Here is a 23,176-nt window from a genome sequence, read left to right on the forward strand (position 1 = left end):
ATCACATGTTCATCAAAATTACTCCTTTCATAGCAATGAAAGGATACGAGGCTCTCAACTCCATTGAATTATTATTTGGAGATGGCAGAGTGTCGTGGGCTAGAGATTTTCTACAAGAGAGACAAGATATTATGAGATCTTTAAGGGAAAACATATAGAATGCATAGAAATTAAAGAAGTTATAGGTTGAGGAGCATCGTATTGAACAAGAATCTAAGGTAGGAGACATGGTATATCTAAGATTGTGGCCTCACAAAAAATCTACTCTCAAGAAGAGTGGAGCCATGAAGCTTAAGCCAATATTTTATGGACCATTGAGAATTGTTAGGAGGGTTGGAGGGGTTGCCTATAAATTAGTGTTACCAACTAGCAACAAACTGCATAATGTATTCCACATGTCTTGCCTTAAAAAGACACACAAGCATAATGTAGTACCCTCTACAGAGTTGCCTCCTTTGGTAGAGGAAGGAAAACTAATATTGATACTGGAGGAGGTGATTGATTTTAGGGAGCAAATTGTCATGAGAAGAGTTATCACTGAGTACTTGGTCAAGTGAAACTATTTACTGATGGAGGATGCTCTATGGGAGAATGAGCAGATCTTACAATATCCAGAGTCACAATTTCTTCCGGACAAGCAATCCTAGGGAGGGAGGATTTTAATGTTCCTTCTTTGCACCTGATTAGATGGATAGTTCACTAGCCTATCCCTGATAGGCTAAGTGGTGTGGATTAGGGGAGTTTTTGTCCTAGTGGAGTTTGTACAAGAGTTTCTAGAATTGTTCAAAGAAGGTTTATGTTTTTGGCAAGGAGTTATTTTTAGTACTTACTATTTATCGTAAGTCAAAGGGTCACCAATTTTTCAACAATATAGAGCTTTAATTTATATCTTTGATGAATTTGAAGGGTTCAAAGAAACAATTAATTGATTGCCTATATTAATCTTTCAAAATATGTCATTCAAAAAAAGTACCCATGTCCTAGATAGACAACGTTGTTACAAAAGGGGGCCATGTATCTTATTGAATTAAATCTATTGTTGCCTTGCATAAAATGGAAAGGACAATGGAAGTCGAGGAGGAGGAGATAAAAGAGATTAAAATAAATTTTATAAATTCAGAAAGGGAGCATCAGTCTTGGAGGGAAAAGGATTTGAAACTCATGTTGCTCTTATTTCCACTTTCATTCTTTGAAAGGAGACTTTCAGCTCTCATATTTTCATCATGAGTTAACAAGGTCTTGCTGGAGTGATTCCACAAAGACTTCTGTAGTTTCGAGGGAAAAAACTCTCAGCTGGGACATGAGTTTTGGTGGTCAAAGATCCACTCAGGCCGGTTATCATCTGAAGTTCAGATTCCAGAAATTCCAAAGTTTTATGGGAGTATATGGTGTGTGAGGATGAAGATTTTTGACACTTTTTATGTAGGTTTGCAGTGTGCAGTCTGGTGTGTGTAGGCTTGCAGGGTGTTCGTGTTTCTCTTTCATTTGGAGTGAGTTTGTGATGTGTTAGGTTTTTTTTGAGTGCTGGCCTTATTTTACAAAAATTTTGGATGTGCTTCTTAGCAGCTGAAGCTTAATTTTAGTTATAACTCAAATAGAGTTAAAGATTTCTTTTCCGAGTATTGATCAGACATTTTTGCCATAGTTGGGCATACCTTCAGGCTTCTGAGATATCATCAAGGTAGATTGCGCATCTCAAGAGGGTGGTACAATTTTCTTATAGGCACATGGGTTTGATGGAAGGCAGAGAGGAAAAAACTGACAGTATTGAAGTTGACTACTACTCATTTGTTTGCACATTGATTGTTGTTGTTGAAGGAATCAGTCCAGCTAGGCATTTAGGAATAGATCATAGCATTTTCCACCCATCTAAGAAAACACCACCTCCATCTCGTGGCCTAAACTCAAGCTGGAACTTTCTGAACAGATTTCAACAAGCTGGGCCGTCAATCTATAATCTCCCTTGCTGGGTCTAGATTCATTTATTGTCAAAATTAACCCCATTTTAAGTATTCTTATGTCCTCAGTTGAATTGACAAAGATATGTTGATTCCATTTCTATATTATTACATGGTACAAGTAGAGAAGATTGTTCATTTATTACCCATATTATGTAATTGGATTCCTTGTACTGTTTATAGATTTTTACTGTTAAGTTTGATCTTGTTATTACCTTAGTATGAGAAGATAGAAGCCTCGAAAGCAATCCAAAGTGCTTAGAGACCACTTGATAGGTTCCCTCAAGTTTACAAATACAAGCCCTTATCCTGTCTTACAGCCATTCCTCAAGGTTTTAAAAGGGACATTGATCCTTACCTTCTCTTGGGAACCATCCTTTTGGAATTTAGACCATCCCTCTTCGGTTGCCTTAGCCTTTTGCTCCTTAGTACTAGAGTACTAACAAGATCTAATGATTGTATGAATATATGTATGTATTTATATGTGTATGTGTGTGTGTGTGTGTATATACTTATAAATATTAATTACTCTCCCTAGGGACGTGTCCCCTATGTTTTTCCACCCACACCCATCTTGAGGACAGCACAGGGATGAGATCAAATCCATTTCTTTTTTGCCGAAAATGAGACCATCCTAGAAACAACTTTTTCTCGCCATTAAGGGGCTGAAGGACACAAATCCATCACAGGGATGGCCTAGGCATCCTTCGATCATCCCTAAGAGGAATTACCACCCTTCACAGGCCAACAAAAAAGCCCAAAGACCCCATGCAAGTAGAAAAAGTTATTAAAAAATAGGAAACCATAATTGAGGGGCAAAAAGGACCAAAAAAGTAAACACTTGTTCATTTTAACCATACTTGACAAGGAAAAAGAGAAGAGCAGCAACAAACGGGAAATAAAGTTTTCATTTTAGAGTATTTTTCATTCCCGGTATTTTTCAATTTCCATTTGTTTATCTCAATTTTCTAGCTATTTTTTTCCATTTTTCATTTGTTTCACAACACATAGGGAGGGGATTTTAAATAAAATACTTTGTTTTAACTTGCAGCACCATATTACATAGCATAATCATGAGCAGCAGCAAGAGTGAGAAGTGATAATCATGGCATGGATGTTGCAATGCAATAAATTCAAAGATCACAAAGAAAAAGACCTAATACTATGGCGGCCATGGGGGTTCTTCAACTTATGTGGATGTTCATGCAAAAGAGGCAGCGACCTCTAACCCATTTGAGTGCCCTTCCCAAGCCCTCAAAAAGTTTGCAAAAGGTCCATTGAACCCCAAAAAACCTCTCCTAAGATTTGCGACAAGAGTAGACAAGGATATGAAAAAAACAATTGGGGAATAGCAGGGAATGGGAGTGCCATTTGTGCCACACATTATTTTGGGAACTATACTAGAGTCTATTGCCATCTTTTGTGGATAAGTGGTCAAAGGCTCAAAACTTGCAAAAACATAACACAAGCACAAAAATCTGAGGCAACTAGGTTGCACATGGAGGGGGAGGCATTAAAATCAATGACATGAATAAAGAATATGCAAGTTAGTATGCCTTTGACTCATCCTTCTCATAGAGAAGAAAGTGTCATGCCCACTCCTACTTGTAGTAAAGGAAGGGAAATAAGATTAAAAGAGAAATAAATGTTGCTGATTTATTTAATTTGCAAGCAAAATAGGTGGCTGAATCATCTATTGGCGTGTTTCTTTTTGCTAATGTCATACCATTCTATGAATTATGTTCCTCATATTTAAAACAAATGTGTAAAGATGTCTATGTTGTCGGTTCCTCATTTGTACTGCCAGGGAAACAAAAATATGCACTACCATTCTCGATAGAGAGTACTCAAATGCAAGCATTTTGATGGAAATATGAGACAAACATGGTTGAGGGATGGCTACTCCATCATCATGGTTGGGTGGATTGATATCAAGCATCGGTTACTCATCAATATTATTATCAGTAGCACAGCGAGCTCTTATTTTCTTAGAGCTATAAATTGTTTAGGGATAATTTGTTAACTTGTTTATTTTTTAATTAATATATTCATTCATTAACTTTAATAATTATTTATTTAATGATCAATATATAGAATTGATATATTCATTTAATCAACTACTTAATTATTTATTTATTAAATTCCTATTACACAATCTTCAGGTCTGATATGTGTTAAGAGTCTGATTTCAATTGGTATTAAGAAACAATCCTGATTTGCAATGATTTACTCTATGGATTAACACAATGAACATTGGTTTTCTACATTTCTATGTCATTTTATCTATGCGATATCTTATGTATGAAATCTGCAGTAAACAAACACCGTATACTTTCAAAAAAAAGAATCAGGGGTAACCATTACAATTAGCCACTTTAACTAAACCTAGTTTCAATTGGTAAGAATAACTATAATATTTTACATAGGGAACCTATATCATTACTGGGGCTTGATTTTGAAAATTCAAAAGACTAGTTTCTTGAACAGAGATACTTCGACTGGAATTGGAGTAGGACATATAACCATCACCTTTTGATAGAGTTGACAAGTAGAAACGTATCTTTGCCATCATCAGTCACTTGACTGAGCCCAATTTCAATTAGTAACAATATTAATGAAATTTAATCTGAGGAATCTAGACCTGTCAGGAGCTTCAAATTGTAAAGACAATTTATCTTGAATGGATAGATATTTTGACTTTGACTGGACGGATTAGAACTAGAACAGAGGCAAATGAAAGGATTAAGAAACTAATACACTTGAAACACTATATCAACCTCAGGAATTTGATTAGAAGACAGTTGGGAGGAGTTTGGTCTTTTGGGGTACATGTATGGGGTATGGAGCAGATATGTCATTCTGAATCGTGCTTGGGAGTACATAAATAATGGTAAATCTACACACATGTACATATACACAACCACACACACACACACACAGTCATGCCCATATGTGGTGTGTGTACATTGAACAGACTATGGGTGTACATATATGGGGATGGAGTTCGTCAATAGGTCTCTATATCTTGTTGATATCAAAACAGAACAAACATCATAGAGCATAAAATTAAGTTAATTTGAAAGCTACACATAGGAGCAAAAAGCTTGCATCTTTTACCTGGCATGAAAAGTGTCAGAATTCCGGTCATAATCTAGATCTGCATCATAGCAGGATACCATAAAACCAGCACAACCATGCTGGAAGACAAGAAAATATCATTAGTGCAAAGCAAGATCAACTTTAATTTTTTTAAACGTCTTGAAAATCAATATATCCAAAATGTCGATTACATTTCATAAAAAGTAAAAAGCTAAAGGCTTCTGTAAAAACTGAAACACGTGATGATGAATCTTAAATGTATTTGATTGACAAAGGTTGAGAAACCATGTACAAAAGAATCACAACAAAAGAAGCACACAGGCAGTAGAAGATATGAAAAACTTCTTGTGACATTTTCACACATCACCCCATTGCAAATGGGGACCCCTACATTTTGGCCCACTTGGTCGTTTGTTTTGGGTTCTTGGTACTTCTAGCAGAGTTTCTCGAGGTTCCTAGTGTTATGAATAAGTTGATGATTTATACCATGTCTAGATGAGATGTCATTTGCCTTTGGCTCTAGAAAGGAAAGTTTGGTGAGGGATTAGAATTCACTCAAGTATGAAAAGAAAATTTATCTTTCAAAGAGCATGCCGACAAAATTTTGTGCATTTCAATTAACTTACTATTTTGGAAATTTTTCTATTTTTAGAAAGTTTCATCATCCCCTGATTGGCCTAATTTTGAGTTTGGAGAAGCTTCCTATTCTTGGCAGTGTCTATGCATAGTAAGTCTACTTCTAGTAAGTTTCACAATGCCCTGGTTTGGCCTAATTTTGTGTTTAAACAAGCTATTTTTAGTAAGACTAGTTTTGGCAACAAATGATAATGAACAAAGAAATTAGTAGACGGTATCCAATTCTAAATCTTTAGGAATGAGCCACTACGGAAAATAGTCCAAATTTTCATTAAGTTTGAGAAAATCCTTGATCCCTTTTAAGAAGTGCCCAAAAGTGGAAATAGCATTAAATACATTCAAACTTCATTATGAATGGATAAAATCCATCATCCTCAATTATCGCCCAAGGGTGGAGATCCATCATCGCAAGGATTTTTCCAAAACTCCAAAATTTGTCACCTTGCCTCATTTTCACCCAAGAGAGGGAATTCTTTAAGCGCAAGGAAATCTTCAAATTTGGAAAAAGCCTTCTCTATCATGTATGCACTCAAGATACATGGATGTCCAAATTTTCACCAAGTATGGAGAAAACCCTTGACACTCTCTATGCACCCACATTTGAAAAGAACAAGAAAAAATGCAAAATAGTTTGTGTTTGATATTTCCTTCTCTAAGCTCCAAGAGTGCTTATGACTGCTAATTCTCTAATGCCAAGGAATTAGCTCCAAAGATGAAAATCCTACTCAAACCCTAAATTGCACCCTTGTGCACAAATTCACTATATGCAAGGATTTTTCATAAACTTAAAAAATCCTCCTTAATAGCTAAAACATGCTCTAGGGCATTAATCCACCTTGCTTGAGGATTTTTTTGCCAAGTCAAAATTCCTTCCTTGTGCCTCAAATGTGCCCACGGGCATGAATTCTTTGAAAGTACGGGAAAAAAAAAAATCAAAGTCCAAAATCCACTTCCACTATCTGTTATGCGCCCAAGGAAGAAGTTGCAAAGAATGGTAATAATTTAATCAAGTATCAAATCCCTAGCTACACTTATCTAAAGTGTCTAGCAATCCTCCAATCTATCTAATATGCACACATATCTCAAGTGTGTGCCCAAGGCCAAACTGAACAAAAACAATGAATTTGGCTAACTGTTGAGTAATCCACCTCCGTGTCTAATACGGACGCAGGGTTAACATTGCAAGAAACATCAAAAATCTGGTTAATTGATAAGCAATCCACATGCGCCAAGATTGATGTGGCATGGAGATAAATTCAAATGCCAAAATGGTATCTTTTGAAAACATTAAAGATGGCAAGACATATTGAGTTCAAACGTGAGTGATTTTTAGCAACATGTGGGGACCACCAAATATGACAAGTAAGATTCTCCACTGGAATAGACACTTAAGATATATTTGGAAAACATTAATGGAGTAGCTAAAATTATCCCAGTGGCGAATTAGAAGCTGGTGGGAAAATTCTTTGTTTCAAGGAGATTTTCATTTCATTTCTCACACAAGTTGAAGGAATTGAGAAGTTGAGAGTTTTGAGGAGAAGCAATTTGTAGTGATTCAAGAAGTTTTCTTCTTTGAGGTTCAAAATCATTCTATGTCTAGAATAAAAAATGAATTGTTTCTTTTGTAATGGATTTTAATTTGTAGGCACCATTCTTATGTTAATTATTTTGTCTTGTAGGAAGTAGATGGCATAATCTAGGATCAGGCTTGTCAAGGAAAGCTCTTAACAAGAAGGAACTCAAAAGGATTTCTTCCAGAATCAAGGAATATATCCAAGTAGAAGGAAGTTGGCACACCAACTTAGGAGGTCTCAACTCGGATGAATTCTGCATAAGAATGTATGGCTATGCATGACATCCTCCAACATTCCTAACAAAGAAGATGACTAGAAGTACAATTTTGGCAGCAGTTGGTTTCTTTCTCGATATCTAGTGCCGAAAGTTGATTGTGGAATGTGCAAAGTATTATTATTCAAAACAGAAGGTAATTCTAGCTTGAGTTGGCAAGTTGTTAGCAAATTTCACTCCATAAGCAATTGTTGACGCTTGGGGAATTCCAGATTACCAGTCCACGGTGTACAAAATGAAGGTCGTCTTATTAAGGGTTTACAATGCCAGAATTGATAACAGTGTAGAAGTCATCAATCACAGATAGTTGCAAAATTCCAAGCCCCATCATTCAAAAATGTCCAAGCAGCTTGTCCAGATGGACTTCAAACGTGACTATAGTGACCTTGTGATGTTACTAAGAAAAATCATGGGATGTCCACAATCATGCATCTGTAAGCCATGGATGTTCTATTTCATTGAAGAGGCGACAGATGGAGTCAAGGTTGTGGATTGTCAAGAACAATCAATGCCAACCTAGATGAGCAATTGCAGAATTTGGAGCAGTAAGGGGTCTTTTTATATGAGCGCCTACATTGTACACATGTTGGCAAGGATAACTAGTTATGAAGGGCTGAGATGCATGGGACCCATAGCATATGGTCCAAACCAATTAAAAGTGCATGAATGCTATCCTCAACTACACATGTATAATAAGGTTGGTTACTTGAGAACCAATGACTCCTTTGTTATGCATATTGTCAAATCCCATCAAGGTGGCTTTCACATGAGTTTGTCACAAGAAGCAATGAAGTTGGTGGAAAAAATGCTTGTGATTCATCCAGTTCTCAACATTCTCTTATAGTTGACTGCAGCGGTTCTCCTCTCAACCCTACAAGCTTCCAAGATATCTGACTGATAATACTGATAATATGGTGTTGCTGGAGGTGACAAGGTCATTAACAACATATGATAATATCCACAAGAAGAAGAGAAAGGTGGAATTAAATGTGCAATCATCATGGGAACTTCTAATTAAGTGTGTCCATCATTGTCAGTAGCAGAAAAGTCAGCAAAGGAATTGCAATTCTACCATCTATCATTTCATATAGTCAAGTTAGACTTTGATCCCTCTAATAGAATAAGAATGATAGCTAGCAAAAAGTACAGCACAAGATGCATCTTAAAGACTATTGGGCTAATGCCAAAGATGAATATTAAGTCAAGAAGAGGATGTGTTCCAGAATACTACTCTGGATGATCAGAATATATAGGATCCATCCATTGCTAGATCAAGTGGAAGAAAATTTAAATGTGGTTCAGCCTAAGTTTGAGGACAAATATAAGACCATCCAGCAGCCCAATTGGACTGGGCCTGAAGAAATAGATCTTGGTATGCTATCCAGGCCAGTGACAAAATTCACAACATAGTGGATGTTAGGTCATTAGATTGAAAACAAAGAATGTCCTGACTTATGACATAATGGGAAAGAGCCGCATAATGGAAAAGTCGGGGAATCATCAAAGATTTGAGCAGAATAAGAATAAAATCCATTAGAAAAAAGTAGAACAGGGGAAAGGGAAGAGCATTACTTGGGATGTACAACCAAGGAAAAGGCCAAATGTCTCGAGTGAGAAGCCGTTACAGAAAATACATAGGCCAAAAGTAGCACTGCCATCACCTTGTAGCTCCTAAAGTGTGCATGAAGCTGACCTCTTCATGAATTAAAGGATTGAATCCAGTTCGAGAAGAAGGTTACAAGAAGACGATCAAATAACTCTAAGAGCATAAAGTGTCAACGCTCACTAAGAATTTGCCTAGTAGAGGAATGAAGAGCAAGAACCTCCTTCAGAATCAAATCTCAATATCTATGAGTTCATCAACACAATGTTGGTTGAAGATTGTTGGGATCCAAAAGTTTCAATTCCCGAAGAAGTACACAAGGGAATAATACAAAGATAGGAAAAGGTACAAGTATATGATCTGCATTCAAGTGCTCCACTATGCTTGAAGGAAAGAAAGAGGAGGGATATTATGGAAGAAATTGACCCCACACTAGAATTACAATAATTTCTAAGCTGGATAAACGAGCTAGTAGACAAAGGCCAGGTGAAGAAATTCTCCAATATCACCAAGGATGAGTTAGCATCCAAAGAATTACATGTAGCAACGCCAAGGATTGACAAGGCCAAAGATAAGATTACTCCATAAGCATATAATGTTACAACATTTGATCTAGGATAGGCAACCAAGGCATAGGTGGTAGAAGGATTGGATGATTCCACTGAGACATTGAAAGAACAAATGAAGATGGAAGAGAAATATTGAAAATTGAAAAGTGTGAACAAGGCTAGCGTAGATACATACAGTACCTAACAAATTCAATTAGGCAAGAAAATCAAGCATTTGTTCCCCCTACAACTTTTTCGAAGAATAAGTGAATGGCACTGAAGAGAAAGTTGCCCCAAGGCACTAGAAAGTGGATGGAGTATTTATTGAAGAGTTGGACTAGATATATGGAAGAACTATGGCTATCCATTCCACAAAATAGTGTCTAGATTAGGCGTGGGCTAACAAACATATCTACCAGAATGAGGCTATTCCACACATGGAGGCTTTGATAGAAGTTCCCAACCAAACACTGATGGATGGCAAAGTGATAAGAGAGAATGAGGCATGTGACTTTTTCCGATGGATGGTGGAGTGATAAGAGAGAATGAGGCACATGCCTTTCTCCAATGGTATGGTGTAGCATTCACCAAGAAGGATTTGTTTGAAAAATCAAATGAGGAGTCAGCTCAACTAGGGAAGATGACCAGTAACATCTAAGAACGAATCCTCAATGTGGTTGAAGCATTGTTCGCAAAGAGGTTGACTAAGGAAGAAAAGAGAGTAGATTGCTTGAAGAATAGATTGTAAGAATTCTTTGGCATGAATTCCTTCTTAAATGATATAATTACTCTCAAACATCATACATAAGATTCAAGAATTAGTGACATAGTGGGGGAGAACTTCTACAAGTTTGAAAAGTAGCTATTATGGAGTTCAAGCACGAAATTATGCCAAGTGTCTATGTGGATAGCTAGAAATAGTAATGTCCAAAATATTCGCATTTAAAGAAAGGAATCAAGCATAGGCTATTTTGGTTGAAAGGCCATTAAATGTTTATACAAATCTTGTCCCTTTAAGGGTCGATTTGACCCACTCCTAGTAGTGGGTGACCCATCTCTCAAAGGTCAACATGGCCCCCCCACTTTATTACATGAAATCTCTCAATTGGAAAACCCTAATTAGTGCTAATGTGGCAAAATTTTGTCCCTTTATTTGAGTTTGATCTTGGTTGTCCATTGTAATTGAAGCCTATAAAAAGGTCTCACCCCTCTCATTAGTAATAAGAGTAGACTTTGGGAAATTGTTGCTATAAGTTACCAAAATAAAAGAGTAACTCATTGAAGTTTGGTGATTATTTGCATTGCTTTGGGAGTTTGCATGGTTTATTGTTCCTCAAGTAGATTAGATTTGCTTTCACATTATTATATGAACAAGATTGATAATATTGCTATGGAAAAATCATTTGCTCATATCTTTTACAATTAGATTATTTCTAAGCACAATGTAAGGTTGGTCTAAAGCTTTTATGTGGATGCTTAACTTCACTCATTGAATGTACATTATTTAATGATATGGTTCAATTGTGTGAAAATTATTATCACAACCCTTGAAGATTGCACCTCCTTTGTGTAGTTGAATCAGCAAAGCAAAACAGGGTAGATTTCACCTAAGCAATCGTTGCCTTTCAAGTTCTTAGGATTACAATAGAATCTCTCAACCTCATCCTCCTTACTTTTAATGCATTTCGTTGAAACATTTTATGCACTCTTCATTGAAAAATCAATTGAATAATCCTCAAGGCTAAAACTGTCAAAGTCATCTTGAAAGAATCATGTAAGCCCCCCTAGGATTGCCAAAATACATCAAGCCAAACAAGCTCATATCAATCATAAAATCACAAATTTGTAGTAGGAACATTGGAGTCGCCTTTATGATCTCCACAATCTTAGTATACAAGGGGATTTTCTTCAAGAGAGGATAGAGTGTCCATTGATGCTTTATTCTATGTTGGTGTGGTCATAAAAATACCCATCAACATGACTTAGATGAGCTGAATGAAATTAAGAAATTGTAGCACTTGAAAAATTTAGAAAACAAAAAAGCCATTGTAAAAGAGAAAATCGTTTCATTAAGTTCATTTGGTTGTGATCTAAATGTAGTCTAAAGCATCAATCAGAAATTATCTAGGTTCAAAATCTTGTTGACGATATTTATGGCATAAGAATTCACATATACGTGGAAGGCTAGCTTCTCATTGGGGAGCAAAACGCAATCATTAAAGAGATTTTGTATTTTAACCACATTAAATGAATATCTCTAACCAAAATGCATTTTAATATGCATTAGACAACCTTCAGCCTATTGGCACATGTTTTTATTAATGTTCTAGTAGCTTCGAGAGATATCATTCCTACATGTATCTTTCATTTCTTTGTTCGAGCACTTGGAAGCGTGTTTATTGGTTCTCTGTCATGAACCTTTAAAGTTTCTTGTCATCTATTTTGAGACTTCTTTGTGTGACTTTTTGGACTTGTTGTTTCTTCGAGCTGCTCTTGTATTATGTTTGAATATTAAGTTCAACTGTTTTGCTAATGGCTCGTCTCATGAGTTGCATCATTATTATGAATCAACTACTTCTCATCATCTTCCATCTATATCCATTGATTGTGCTTCAAGTGTTCTGAGGAGGATTTCGGTTATGCCTTGTCACCGTGAGTATGATGGCAGGCATTGTAAGATTGTTTATGGTATGTGGCAGTTCATGTTTTGAAGGTGTCATCAATGCACATGTCACGTTGTCAACTCATGTGTGACATCAAAAAGTGATGTTTTCAATAGACATGTTTATTATTGTAACATCAAACTATTGGAGTTCCACCGCACAATTCTTCAACTATGGGAATTCTCCATTCACCCTGGTTCCATGAAGTAATAAAAAGAAAAAGAAAAATATTTTTATCAGGTGTTGTTTGTGTGTGTGTGTGGGTTGAGTTTTATATTCAGCATCAATTTATTCTCAGAAAGTCAAAAGAATATTACTCTAAATATTTATGTTGTATATATGTGAGACAAAGATAGAAAGTTATATTCAGGTTACATTTGATTATGAACTATTCAATCTATGCAAGATCATAATATAGATTTTGAATGTTTATCTCAGACAATAAGTTATGTATCTCACATAAGCTTACTGATTGACTGATTGAGACCCTCGATCATAAGCAAATGCTTGCAGTTATAGTTTGAGAACTAAATAAAAGGATCAATTTCGAGTGTTGTTGGGTTTGTCCCTCAAGTTCTTGAGGGTTTTGTTGTGAGGTTTTCACACCATTTCCCCAAAAATTTTGGGGACCCCCTTTTTCAGTTGCCTTAGCAAGTTTGGAGTTGTCCAAAGGTCTTCGATTTGAAAATTTTACACCTTGGATGCCTTTGGGCCAGGAGGGATTTGATTTGGTTTGTTTTTCACCCAGTGCAAAACTTGATTTTTTCCGAAACATGTAATTTTGTCCTTAGGCCAAACAGGTTTCAAAAACAACATTTTTTTCAATGACTAAAACGAATACTTGGTAGGATAAATTTGCAAATTTTTGGACTTTGATGATATTTTGAAATTTTAAAATAATTGTATAAACTTGAACATTTTCAAAATGAATTTGCTAGATTTAGAATTGTTGGACTTTGATGATATTTTGAAAATTTGAAATAATTGTATAAACTTGAACATTTTCAAAATGAATTTGTTAGATTTAGTCATTTCAGAAAATCTTGAATTTTTGGTGAAAAAAAAAATTTTGATAGTGAAATTGAAATTGGAGTTTGAATTTTGAATGCTAGGAAAAGGATTTATTTTGTTTAAAAAAAATTAAAATTAAAATTGTATTGCAAAATTGAAATCAAATTAAATTGCAAAATCTCATTAATTTGGTTAAAATTTAGCCTAGAGGATTTTAGAAATATTAAAGGAAGTAGGTAATTTGGAATTGAAAATTGATTTTAGCTTGCTAAATTCAATTTTAATGATATTTTAATTGTCAACACGTTATTAAATGAAAATTTTGACATCTCCTAGGCTTACCTTGTTTTCTATTTTGCAATTTTTGATCAAAACTAGCAATTAAATGAGCTAATTTCACTATGGGCTAAGTAATTTTAATGTTGCGTTTAAATTTGGACCATTAATCAAGGGGATAATTTAATTTGTTTTTCCTTCCAGACAAGTCGGCCCATTTGGAGGGGCAAAAAGTGTGGTATAAGAGGGGCTTCCTCTCCTCTTATTTTCTCATTCCTTTTTCCTCCTCCTCCTTGGATGTGTGATTTTCCTCTAAAGGCAAATTTTAGACTTGAGCGATTTTTTGGAGAGGCAGATTTTTTCCTTTCTTAGTAGTGAATTTCAAAATTGGGCGATTTTATTTGGTGAAAAGGCTATATGATTCAAAGTCTGATTTTTGGCAACTATGGGCAATTTCAAGGAAGTCAAAATTCTAATTTTTGCTAGGGCATCATTATTTGCAAAGAGAATTGAAATTTCTAAGATCTGATCCGAATTTGAAGAGGGTTCGCTTATTGGTAAAGGCAGAATTAAGGTAAAATTCTATTCATTTTTAGAGTTGAAGATTGGTTTAAAGGCGGATTCTATTTCTTGTTCTTGCTTGGTTCATTTCTCTTAATTTCTTCTTGCACTCATCATCCACCATTCATCATTCCATTGATAGGCTGAAGTTCGGAGATATAAGTGTAGATTTCATGATAAGACACTTGGAGAGTGTTGATGCGAGTTTTGTGTCACTACATAACATATTAGAAATTGGATGCTTGATACAGAATATCAAATACACAATTCCTCTCTTGAAAAGTTATCTCTCATGGGACATGAGTATAACTCCAATGTTCCTTACACCGTTGGATACTCGCTCAGTTTTATCAATGTGATTTGCTGGTAATCACGTAGGCAGCCTTACATTTTCTTGTTTGAGAAAAATTTGGATCTTAGTGAGAAAATGGAGATGGTGGTTCGGTGTGAATGCTAGATGATGTTGATGGCGCGATGATGGCAATGTAGGGTGAATGGCGATGGAAGGTGAGAATGCCGATGTTTTGGTTTACTTCTCTAACTAACCTCTTCTAAGCATGAAATTTGGTTGCTCAACTACTCCTACTCCTAAGAATGGAAGGTTAGCAGATGGACGGGGATCGAATCTAATGAAGGCTAACCAGCGGCCCTACCTCCATAGATGCAACGCTTCAAAGGAAAGTAAACTAGATTACCACACAAAGCCTCCCAACCAGCCACTAGGATGCTAGTGGCCTAGTGTTGACCCCTATCAAACATCTACCAAAGCTACCATGCAACTATCCATTTTATTTTACTCTTACTCTAATAACTTGAAATGAAATTGCTTCAACTTGAAAAGAAAATTTAACTATGTGGAAGTAGAAAACATGCAATAACACCCAATGTTCTTAGTCAACATGCAATGAAAAAGAGAGCACTTTGGTATTATTTTCGCAACAATTTCTCCAACCCCCCCCCCCCCCCCTTTACAAATGAGAGCCAATGGCCTTATATAGAGGTCCAAAATACAATGGACGGTAGAGATCAAAACAAGATCGACGATCCAGATTGGATCCAAAAACCCTAATTAGGGTTGCCACCCCATCGGCCAATGAGAAGATGCCACCTCATCAATGGACCAATGAAAAAAGTGCAAAAGTGGCAACCAATGAGAAGGCACCAAAATGGTGGCCAATCAGAAACAAACACTTGTCCTATTCTAGAAGAAAGAGAAAGTTGCCACTTGGGCTTACATAAGATGATCTTCTAATATAATTCTTCCTTTTTATTTTGTTCTTTTAGCTAAGGCAATGAACTTAGCTAGCCTTTCGTTAACTTCTTCCATAGGAGGACAAGGTGTGTGCTTCGCTCGGAGTTCTGCTGACTTTGCCACGCTGTTTGCTACTTGTAGTATCCTTTCGTGATCCTTCTCATATTCCTTTGCAAACCCAATAAAAGCATTGAGTGAGGAAAGGGTGTTCAGATGTTTCCTTTTGACGGCAGCCTTTCCTAACTCATCCAATCTCGATCCAAATCCTGTCTCACTGACATCCTCCTCTCTAATACCCTCAAAATCAAGCGCCACCCCAACGTCGCTCATCATGGTCGAAATGGAAGTGTCGACGCTTGGGCCATGTTGTGCAATCTCATCATGAATTTCTTCAAGTGTTCTGAATCTGGTAGTCAATGCGACATACCAAGATTCAACTATGCTCAATCCTCTCTCATCAACCAACCGGGCTCTTTCCAAATATGCCTCTGGTAGCCTAATGAACGCCTGCAGCCTAGGAATAACCAAATCCTTGATGGGAAGAAAATTCTTCCATTCCTCTTCAAATAATCTGAATTTGTTTCTAACAGTCACCAATGACTGGAATGTTGAGATGAAGGAGGGCAAGAAATTTCGCCCATCTTGGATTGTATCATAGATCCAACCCCTTACTTCATGTAACTGAGCTGATACCTCTTCTGAATTGCTCCCGCTGTCTTGAGGAAGGGCTGCCTGATGCAGCTATTGGATTGGCTGGCAATCTCTCCAATATTTGTTTTCGGCCTCCAACTTTACTATCCTTTCGTTTGCCTTCCTCAATCTTTCTCTGATTGATGCTATGCCTTCTTGAACCTCCTCACATTCCATATCATCTGTATTTCTTCCCAAATTATGTTCTACTATTTCGTACTCCCGGGCTGCAATCTCATCCGCTGCCTTATTGACTGTTGGTATAGCAATCTGAACCCTTCGGTGACCATCACTGTCGCTTCTGATTACCCTTGCCACCGTATTTGCCATCTGTTTTTGGTTCTCGCTATCATCCTTTTCTATTAGTCCTTGGATATCATCAACTGCGTGAGCCATTACCACCTCGCCTCTCGGCATAAGCATTTGCCTTAACCATAGTGGTGCAGTGCATCTCCCCAAATCCGGATTCAGTTCGACCAACAAAGCATCACCAACGGCCTTAGACGCCTGACTTATCTCTTCAATATCAATCGGCCCATCTTCTTCTCTACTAGTTTCTGCCATATTTCCTTGCTGGCTCTCCGAGAGAGGGGAGTACTTCGTACTTTCACTGTAGCCACTTGATTCCGAATCAGAGCTCACCTCCACTGCGGCCCCTTTTTCACTCGAATTGACCTCTTGGCTTCTAGCCTTAGTTATACTCTCCCTTGACGGCGCTGCCCGCTATCTCTTGGCTGGAGGTTCCGAACGTTCTTGGCTTTTCTCTACCTCCAAAGCCCTCTTCTTGCTATTTCTAACTGTCTCCGATTGCCGGCCACTTCCTTCACCCTTCTGTCCAATTGATTCTACTAGACCTTCCTTCGGTTTCATCATCTCATAAGTAAGGAGAACCTTTTGTCTTTGTAGCTTTCTCATCTTGGCATTATACCACGACTCGGTATGCAAATCTACTGTCCTTGTGACTGCCTCCAAGGAAGGATCCTGATGATCGTCCCAATCCATTGGATTCAACTCTGTTCCAACTACTGTCTCATAGTCTTCTCTCAACACACTACGATCATCCTCCAATTGATCAGGAATATCAAGGCCTCTCCATCTGATATCTCTCATCATGTTCATCGACAATCTCGAGAAAGCTAGCTTTCTCACGTGAAAATCATCCTTTGCATTGGCCCAAAAGTTCTCTATAGTGGGAACATGCTTAAATTCGCTTCCATGAGATGCCTTGATAAGACCAACAGGGTCGAATCCTTGCCTTGCTCTGTACCATCCTAGATGATACCACTCCAATTCCTTTTCCGCAGCCTCAAAGGTGGCCCGATTTGGGCAACTATCATTGCCAATTATAATTGAGAAGGAAACGCCTGTTTTCCCCTCATTCCTCATTACTCTATCATAGTGCTCAAGCTGCCTAGCCAATTCCATCAAAACTACCTTGTCGGGCGGGTATCTTGGAAGCCTCTTGGGACAAACTGTACTTCCTGCCACTCTAATGTATGTGAATTGCAGGAATTGGATGAACCAACTCCCAAACTTCTTAATCCTTGCTTCTGCTTCTGATGAAAGTCTCTTAGCAGGCGCCCCTTGTAATACCCTTACTGTCTTCATGGCGAATGCATCGCAAAACATCTTGTAATCCTTGTTATTGTGCAAATGAAGCTGCGGATAGCATTCATGCACCAAATATTGCCCCGGCCCATTACCAATCTCTCCTAAGTCCCGGACTCTCATACAATCTAGCAATTAAGTAAAACAGATAGGATCCCATGTAGAATTGCCTTTGGTTTTGAATTGTTCTAAGTTGCAACTCTAAATTTTCACTTATGATCCTAGCCCAATCAAATTTTCCTTTTCCCTTTTCAATTTCATCAATGAAGAAGTACATCCAGTTTTCGAATTGCATAGCTTGAGCTAGGCCCATGATCCGGCTGAGAAGAACAATGAGATCGCCATATTCCGGCTTGAAATCTGCCACTGTAAGCCTTGTTGATTTGTTAACTCCTTTCCTTCCTTCGTGTATCCAATTCCGCTTTAGATGTGAGAAGTAGGCCTCTTGGTTACCTTGAAATGATTTGGCCGCTTGATCCACCATTACAATTGTCATGCCCTTGCTCTGGGGAATATTAAATGTCTCTTCAATTGCTTGTTCAACAATGTTGGCCAACACTCTCTTCCCTTCGCCAAAAATGATGGATTTACTGTCTAGATCAAATCTGGATGCACACTCCATAATCAATTCCGGACAAGGCAAAGTAGGAGGAAAAGCTGCTGCATGTACAATTTCGCTCTTGTATATCCTCTTTGCCAAGGGGGATTGTCCTTCCTTTAGTCTGTCCCTCATCTGTATCATGTCCACTGTAGCGATATTAGTATCGGTTATTTTCTTCATTTTCGAGAAGAAGGAAGTTTTGGGCGTCATATCCTCTTTGTCTTTCTTAGCGTTTGCCCGCTTGGGATTCTTACTTGCACTATCATCCTCCATGCTCGTCGCCCTATTACGGGATGGTAGAGTGGTGGACCAAAAGGCAAGAAGAACCAAGTAGTGCAATTCTTAGAAAAGAGCGAAAGAATGGATGTCAGCTTAAGCACTCCTTGCAACTCTAGATGATGACTTTCACCTTAACTAATAATCTTACAGCAACTTTTCAGAACCCGGGATATGACATCAAAGAATTACAAATCCCTTTGCAAATTAGAAAACAAAGCCTCTAACCTTATCCAACACTTGCCTTCTATGCAAAAATCAAACTTTCATATGTATCTCTTCTCCCAACAAAATTGCCCAAATCTGATATAAAAATTGCAGCCCCTCTAGAAAATCAGAATTTTGTCTTCCACAAATTTCGGCCCTCACAAAATTCGGCTCCCACAAAATTCGGCTAAGCATGAAAAAAAAATCTGCCCTTACACAAAATTCGCCCAAGCAAAGAAGGAGCAAAATCTGTAAAATCCGCCACCTAGGGCACAAATCACAGCCCACAAAGTGGAGCAAAAATCCCCAAAAACGCAAAAAATCTAGCCCTTAGACAAATCGCCCAACAATGGCAATGGAGAAATTGCCCAAAAATCGCCAAAAAACTGTCTTCCACCAATTTCGCCCAAGTCTGGAAATCTGCCCTTGCTTCAAATTCGCCCAAGCATGAGGAGCAAATGAATTGATGAAAATGAAATGGGAGGGGACTCCCTTTATAGCAGCTTTCACCTTCCTCCCAGGCTGGCCGACTTGGTCCTATAGAGGAAAAAAAACCAAAATTAAAGCTAAGTTAGTGGCCCACTTTAAATACTTTGCCAAAATTTTAATTTTCTAAAATGAAAACTGCACTTTTAATTTACTAATTAACCACAAATTGCAAAACGAAATTGAATGGTGCCTTGGGGATGCTAAAAATTTCTATTTAATGAGGGTTTGCTAATTAATACTGTTAGGAACCTGTGTGTTCCTTCTGTTTATTTTGTTAGAGTAGAGTTGTTGGACGCATATGCTTTGTAAGTCGTCCCGTGAGTTTATTTTATTATCCCACATGCATAGGTAGTATTACTTTTCTAGATCGTACCCAGTATATAAGAATAGGTTGAGGCCCTTGATGGGCACGGACGAATTTATTGTATTGAGCTTGCTCAAAGGAGGTTACCCCCTCGAAGTGGCCTGCGATCAGTAGATTTATTCTGAGTTCTGCTATCACTTTGTATTCTGTTATTTCGAGCATTCTCACGATATTGCTATAAGGAGGTTCTTCTCATCTGGTATCAGAGCACTCTCTTGGGCTCGCTGGGTGGAAATTACATCAAATTTTTTTTTTCTGTCGTGGCCTTCAGGTTCCTCTCACTTCTAATATCTCTTGTTATTGCAATAACTCTTTTCAGTTGTTCTGTCTGTGAGTGAATTTTTCTAAGTCGACTGTTCAGAAAAAAAAAAAAAAAAAAAAAAAAAAAAAAAAAAATTTATGTTTTTTAGTCGTAGCTTCCTTGTTTGCTTTCTGTTTCTCCTCATACTTCTGCAGAACGTCTGCAATATCATTTCGCATACTTCCTTCCTTGGCGATCCAACCCCAAATTTTACATATCAAAGCCCTAAATCCCTCATTTATCTAATTTTAGGGTTTGCCCTATCTTTTTCACCTCTCATCCAATCGCCACCAAACTGAGCCACAAGATTCAATTCCTCATTTTGCTCCCTTATCCCTCTTGGACTGTTCGCCTCATTTCGCCTCCCTACCCTTGAAACCCTCATTTTTCTTTTTCCCTTGTCCCCAAATAGTCTCCCACCACCCGTCGAACACCCATTTCCTATATGAGTTTTACCCAAATCCAAGTTTGCCGTAACTAAAAAAGTTTTTGTTTCTCATCTTCTACCCATTTCAAAAAAAAAAAAAAAAAAAAAAAAGAGCTTGTTTTATGGTTGTTACGCGTACAGGAGCAAAAATCATGGAAGAGGAAATTGCATCCCTCAAAACCAGACTTCAAGATCTGGATGAAAAAATTCTGGGTCTTAACTTTCAGCAGTCAGCCATGAGCCAAAACCATTCAGGAGATACTGGGTCCTCTTCTGGCAATTTCCGTGGACCAAAGCTTGATTTTCCACGCTTCGATGGTTCTGATCCGACTGGATGGATCTATAGGGCAGAGCAGTATTTCAGCTTGCATAATACTTTGGATAACCACAAAGTCTCCCTTGCATCTTTTCATTTGGAACATGAAGCTCTTCAATGGTTCCGTTGGTACATCAAGGCTAATGTAGGCCCAACGTGGAGCGAATTGTGCACCCTCATTTTGGAGCGCTTTGGCCCTAGTTCCTTTGATGATTTCACAGGAGCACTCACTAAACTGCGTCAAACAGGCACTGTAAGAGAATACCAGACAGAGTTTGAAAAATTAGCTAATCACACAGAGGGCTTGTCTGATGAATTCTTTCGTAGTTGTTTTGTCAGTGGTCTGAAGGATGCACTTCGCTCAGAAGTCAAAATGTTTCGACCTACTACAATGATGGAAGCCCTTGGGTTGGCTAAGTTAGCGGAAGACAAGATTAGTGCTCTACAACGCTCCAGATCTAATTTTGTTCCATTCAGAAATACAGGTTCTCACAACTCTCCAGTCATACCAGCTCCCAGAACTACTCCGATCAAGCACTTGTCTGAAACAGAGATGCGAGTTAGGCGAGACAAAGGGCTTTGTTATAATTGTGATGAGAAATGGTCTCGGGGCCATAGATGTGTTCAGCAAAAGCTCTATCTCTTGGATGTGGATTCTCCACCGAAACTGGAAGAATATGTAGATGCTCAGGAAACAGTGGATGCTGAGGTTGAGCCTCACCAGCCTGAACCTCCTTCCCCAGAAGCTCCACCAGAGATATCTGTCCATGCTTTGGCAGGAGTCACTACTCCACAAACCATGCGGGTCCAGGGTTTCTTCAAGAAGATCCCTCTTACTATACTCATTGATTCTGGTAGCACTCATAACTTCATTGATCCACGAATAGCCAAACAGGCTGATTGCTTTATCCATCCCTGCTCTAGCTTTGAAGTCATGATTGCCAATGGGGGCACTTTACCTTGTAAAGGGAAATGTCGCAATGTGCGTCTCTCTATTGGAGATTATAACATGCGCTCTGACATGTTTGCCTTACCCTTAGGTGGCTGTGATGTGGTTTTGGGTGCCCAATGGTTACGCACTCTTGGCCCCATTCTCTGGGATTTTGCTGAACTTTGGATGCAGTTTTCAGCCGAGGGGCACCAACACACTTTGAAAGGCTTACAACCAGGGTCTCTCAGCATCATCAGTTCACACCGTATGGAAAAACTTCTTAAGAAGAATTCACATGGTGTCATCGCTCAGCTCCATTCCATTCAGATGCAGCCATCAGCAGTCTCTAGCACTCCTGCGGATCTCCAACACATTTTGGACAAGTATTCTGGTATATTTGCTGAACCTGTGGGATTACCTCCTTCTCCTCCAGAGGACCACCGTATTCAGCTCCTTCCTGGCAGTGTTCCGCCCAACATCAGGCCCTACCGCTACCCATTTCATCAGAAGACCGAAATCGAGATACTTGTCCGTGACTTACTGAAGCAAGGTATTATTCGCCCTAGTACCAGTTCCTTTTCTTCTCCAGTTCTGCTTGTTCGCAACAAAGATGGGTCATGGCGACTCTGCATTGATTTCCGAGCACTTAATCATCTCACTATAAAGGACAAGTTTCCCATTCCAGTTGTTGATGAACTTCTTGATGAACTTCATGGGGCTCATTTTTTCTCCAAGTTAGATCTTCGTTCTGGGTATCATCAAATTCGGGTTAATGAGGAGGATATCCCTAAAACTGCCTTCCGCACACATGATGGTCACTATGAATTTTTAGTCATGCCCTTTGGCCTCACGAATGCTCCTTCAACATTTCAGGCAGTGATGAATAACATATTTCGACCATACCTCCGGAAATTCATTCTAGTCTTCTTTGATGATATCCTCATATATAGCAAAACTTGGGCTGAGCATCTCCATCATCTGGCGCTTGTCTTGCAACTTCTCTCTGATCATCAACTCTGTGCAAAACTATCTAAATGTGTGTTTGGCCAGGAGGAAGTGGAGTATCTCGGGCATATTGTTGCACACCATGGAGTGCGGGTGGATCCTACAAAAATAGATGCCATGAAAACTTGGCCGCATCCTAAAACTCTCAAGAGCCTTCGGGGTTTTTTGGGGTTGACTGGCTACTACCGCAAGTTTGTCAAAGATTACGGGAAAATTGCAGCACCATTGACAGCTCTGTTAAAAAAGGATGCCTTCTCCTGGACCCCTGTTGCTGAGACTGCATTTGAACAACTGAAACAGGCTATGTGCAGTACACCTGTTCTCGCGATGCCAGATTTTTCCAAACCCTTCACTATTGAGAGTGATGCTTGCGGCAATGGATTGGGTGCTGTTCTCCTGCAAGATGACCATCCTATTGCGTTCACTAGCAAAGCCCTCTCTGGTAAGAATCTAGCCCTCTCTACTTATGAAAAAGAAATGATGGCTATTTTGCATGCTGTACAGAA

At 38.4% G+C, this 23,176-nt stretch overlaps 1 protein-coding gene across 2 annotated transcripts in view; it reads right to left on the minus strand.

The window, feature by feature from the left end:
* Positions 1–23,176, minus strand: part of LOC149528653 (F-box protein At2g26850-like) — a 114,352-nt gene that overhangs the window by 33,360 nt on the left and 57,816 nt on the right. For both annotated transcript variants that reach the window (XM_089808664.1, XM_089808663.1), the window contains exon 3: positions 5,076–5,155. In XM_089808664.1, coding sequence (XP_089664790.1) covers positions 5,076–5,155 — 80 coding nt within the window. The remainder of the gene's footprint in view (positions 1–5,075; positions 5,156–23,176) is intronic.

This window comes from Cupressus sempervirens, chromosome 11 (genome assembly GCF_028749045.1).
Source record: "Cupressus sempervirens isolate cs-2001-9-10 chromosome 11, ASM2874904v1, whole genome shotgun sequence".
In the NCBI taxonomy this organism is placed as follows: Eukaryota; Viridiplantae; Streptophyta; class Pinopsida; order Cupressales; family Cupressaceae; genus Cupressus; species Cupressus sempervirens.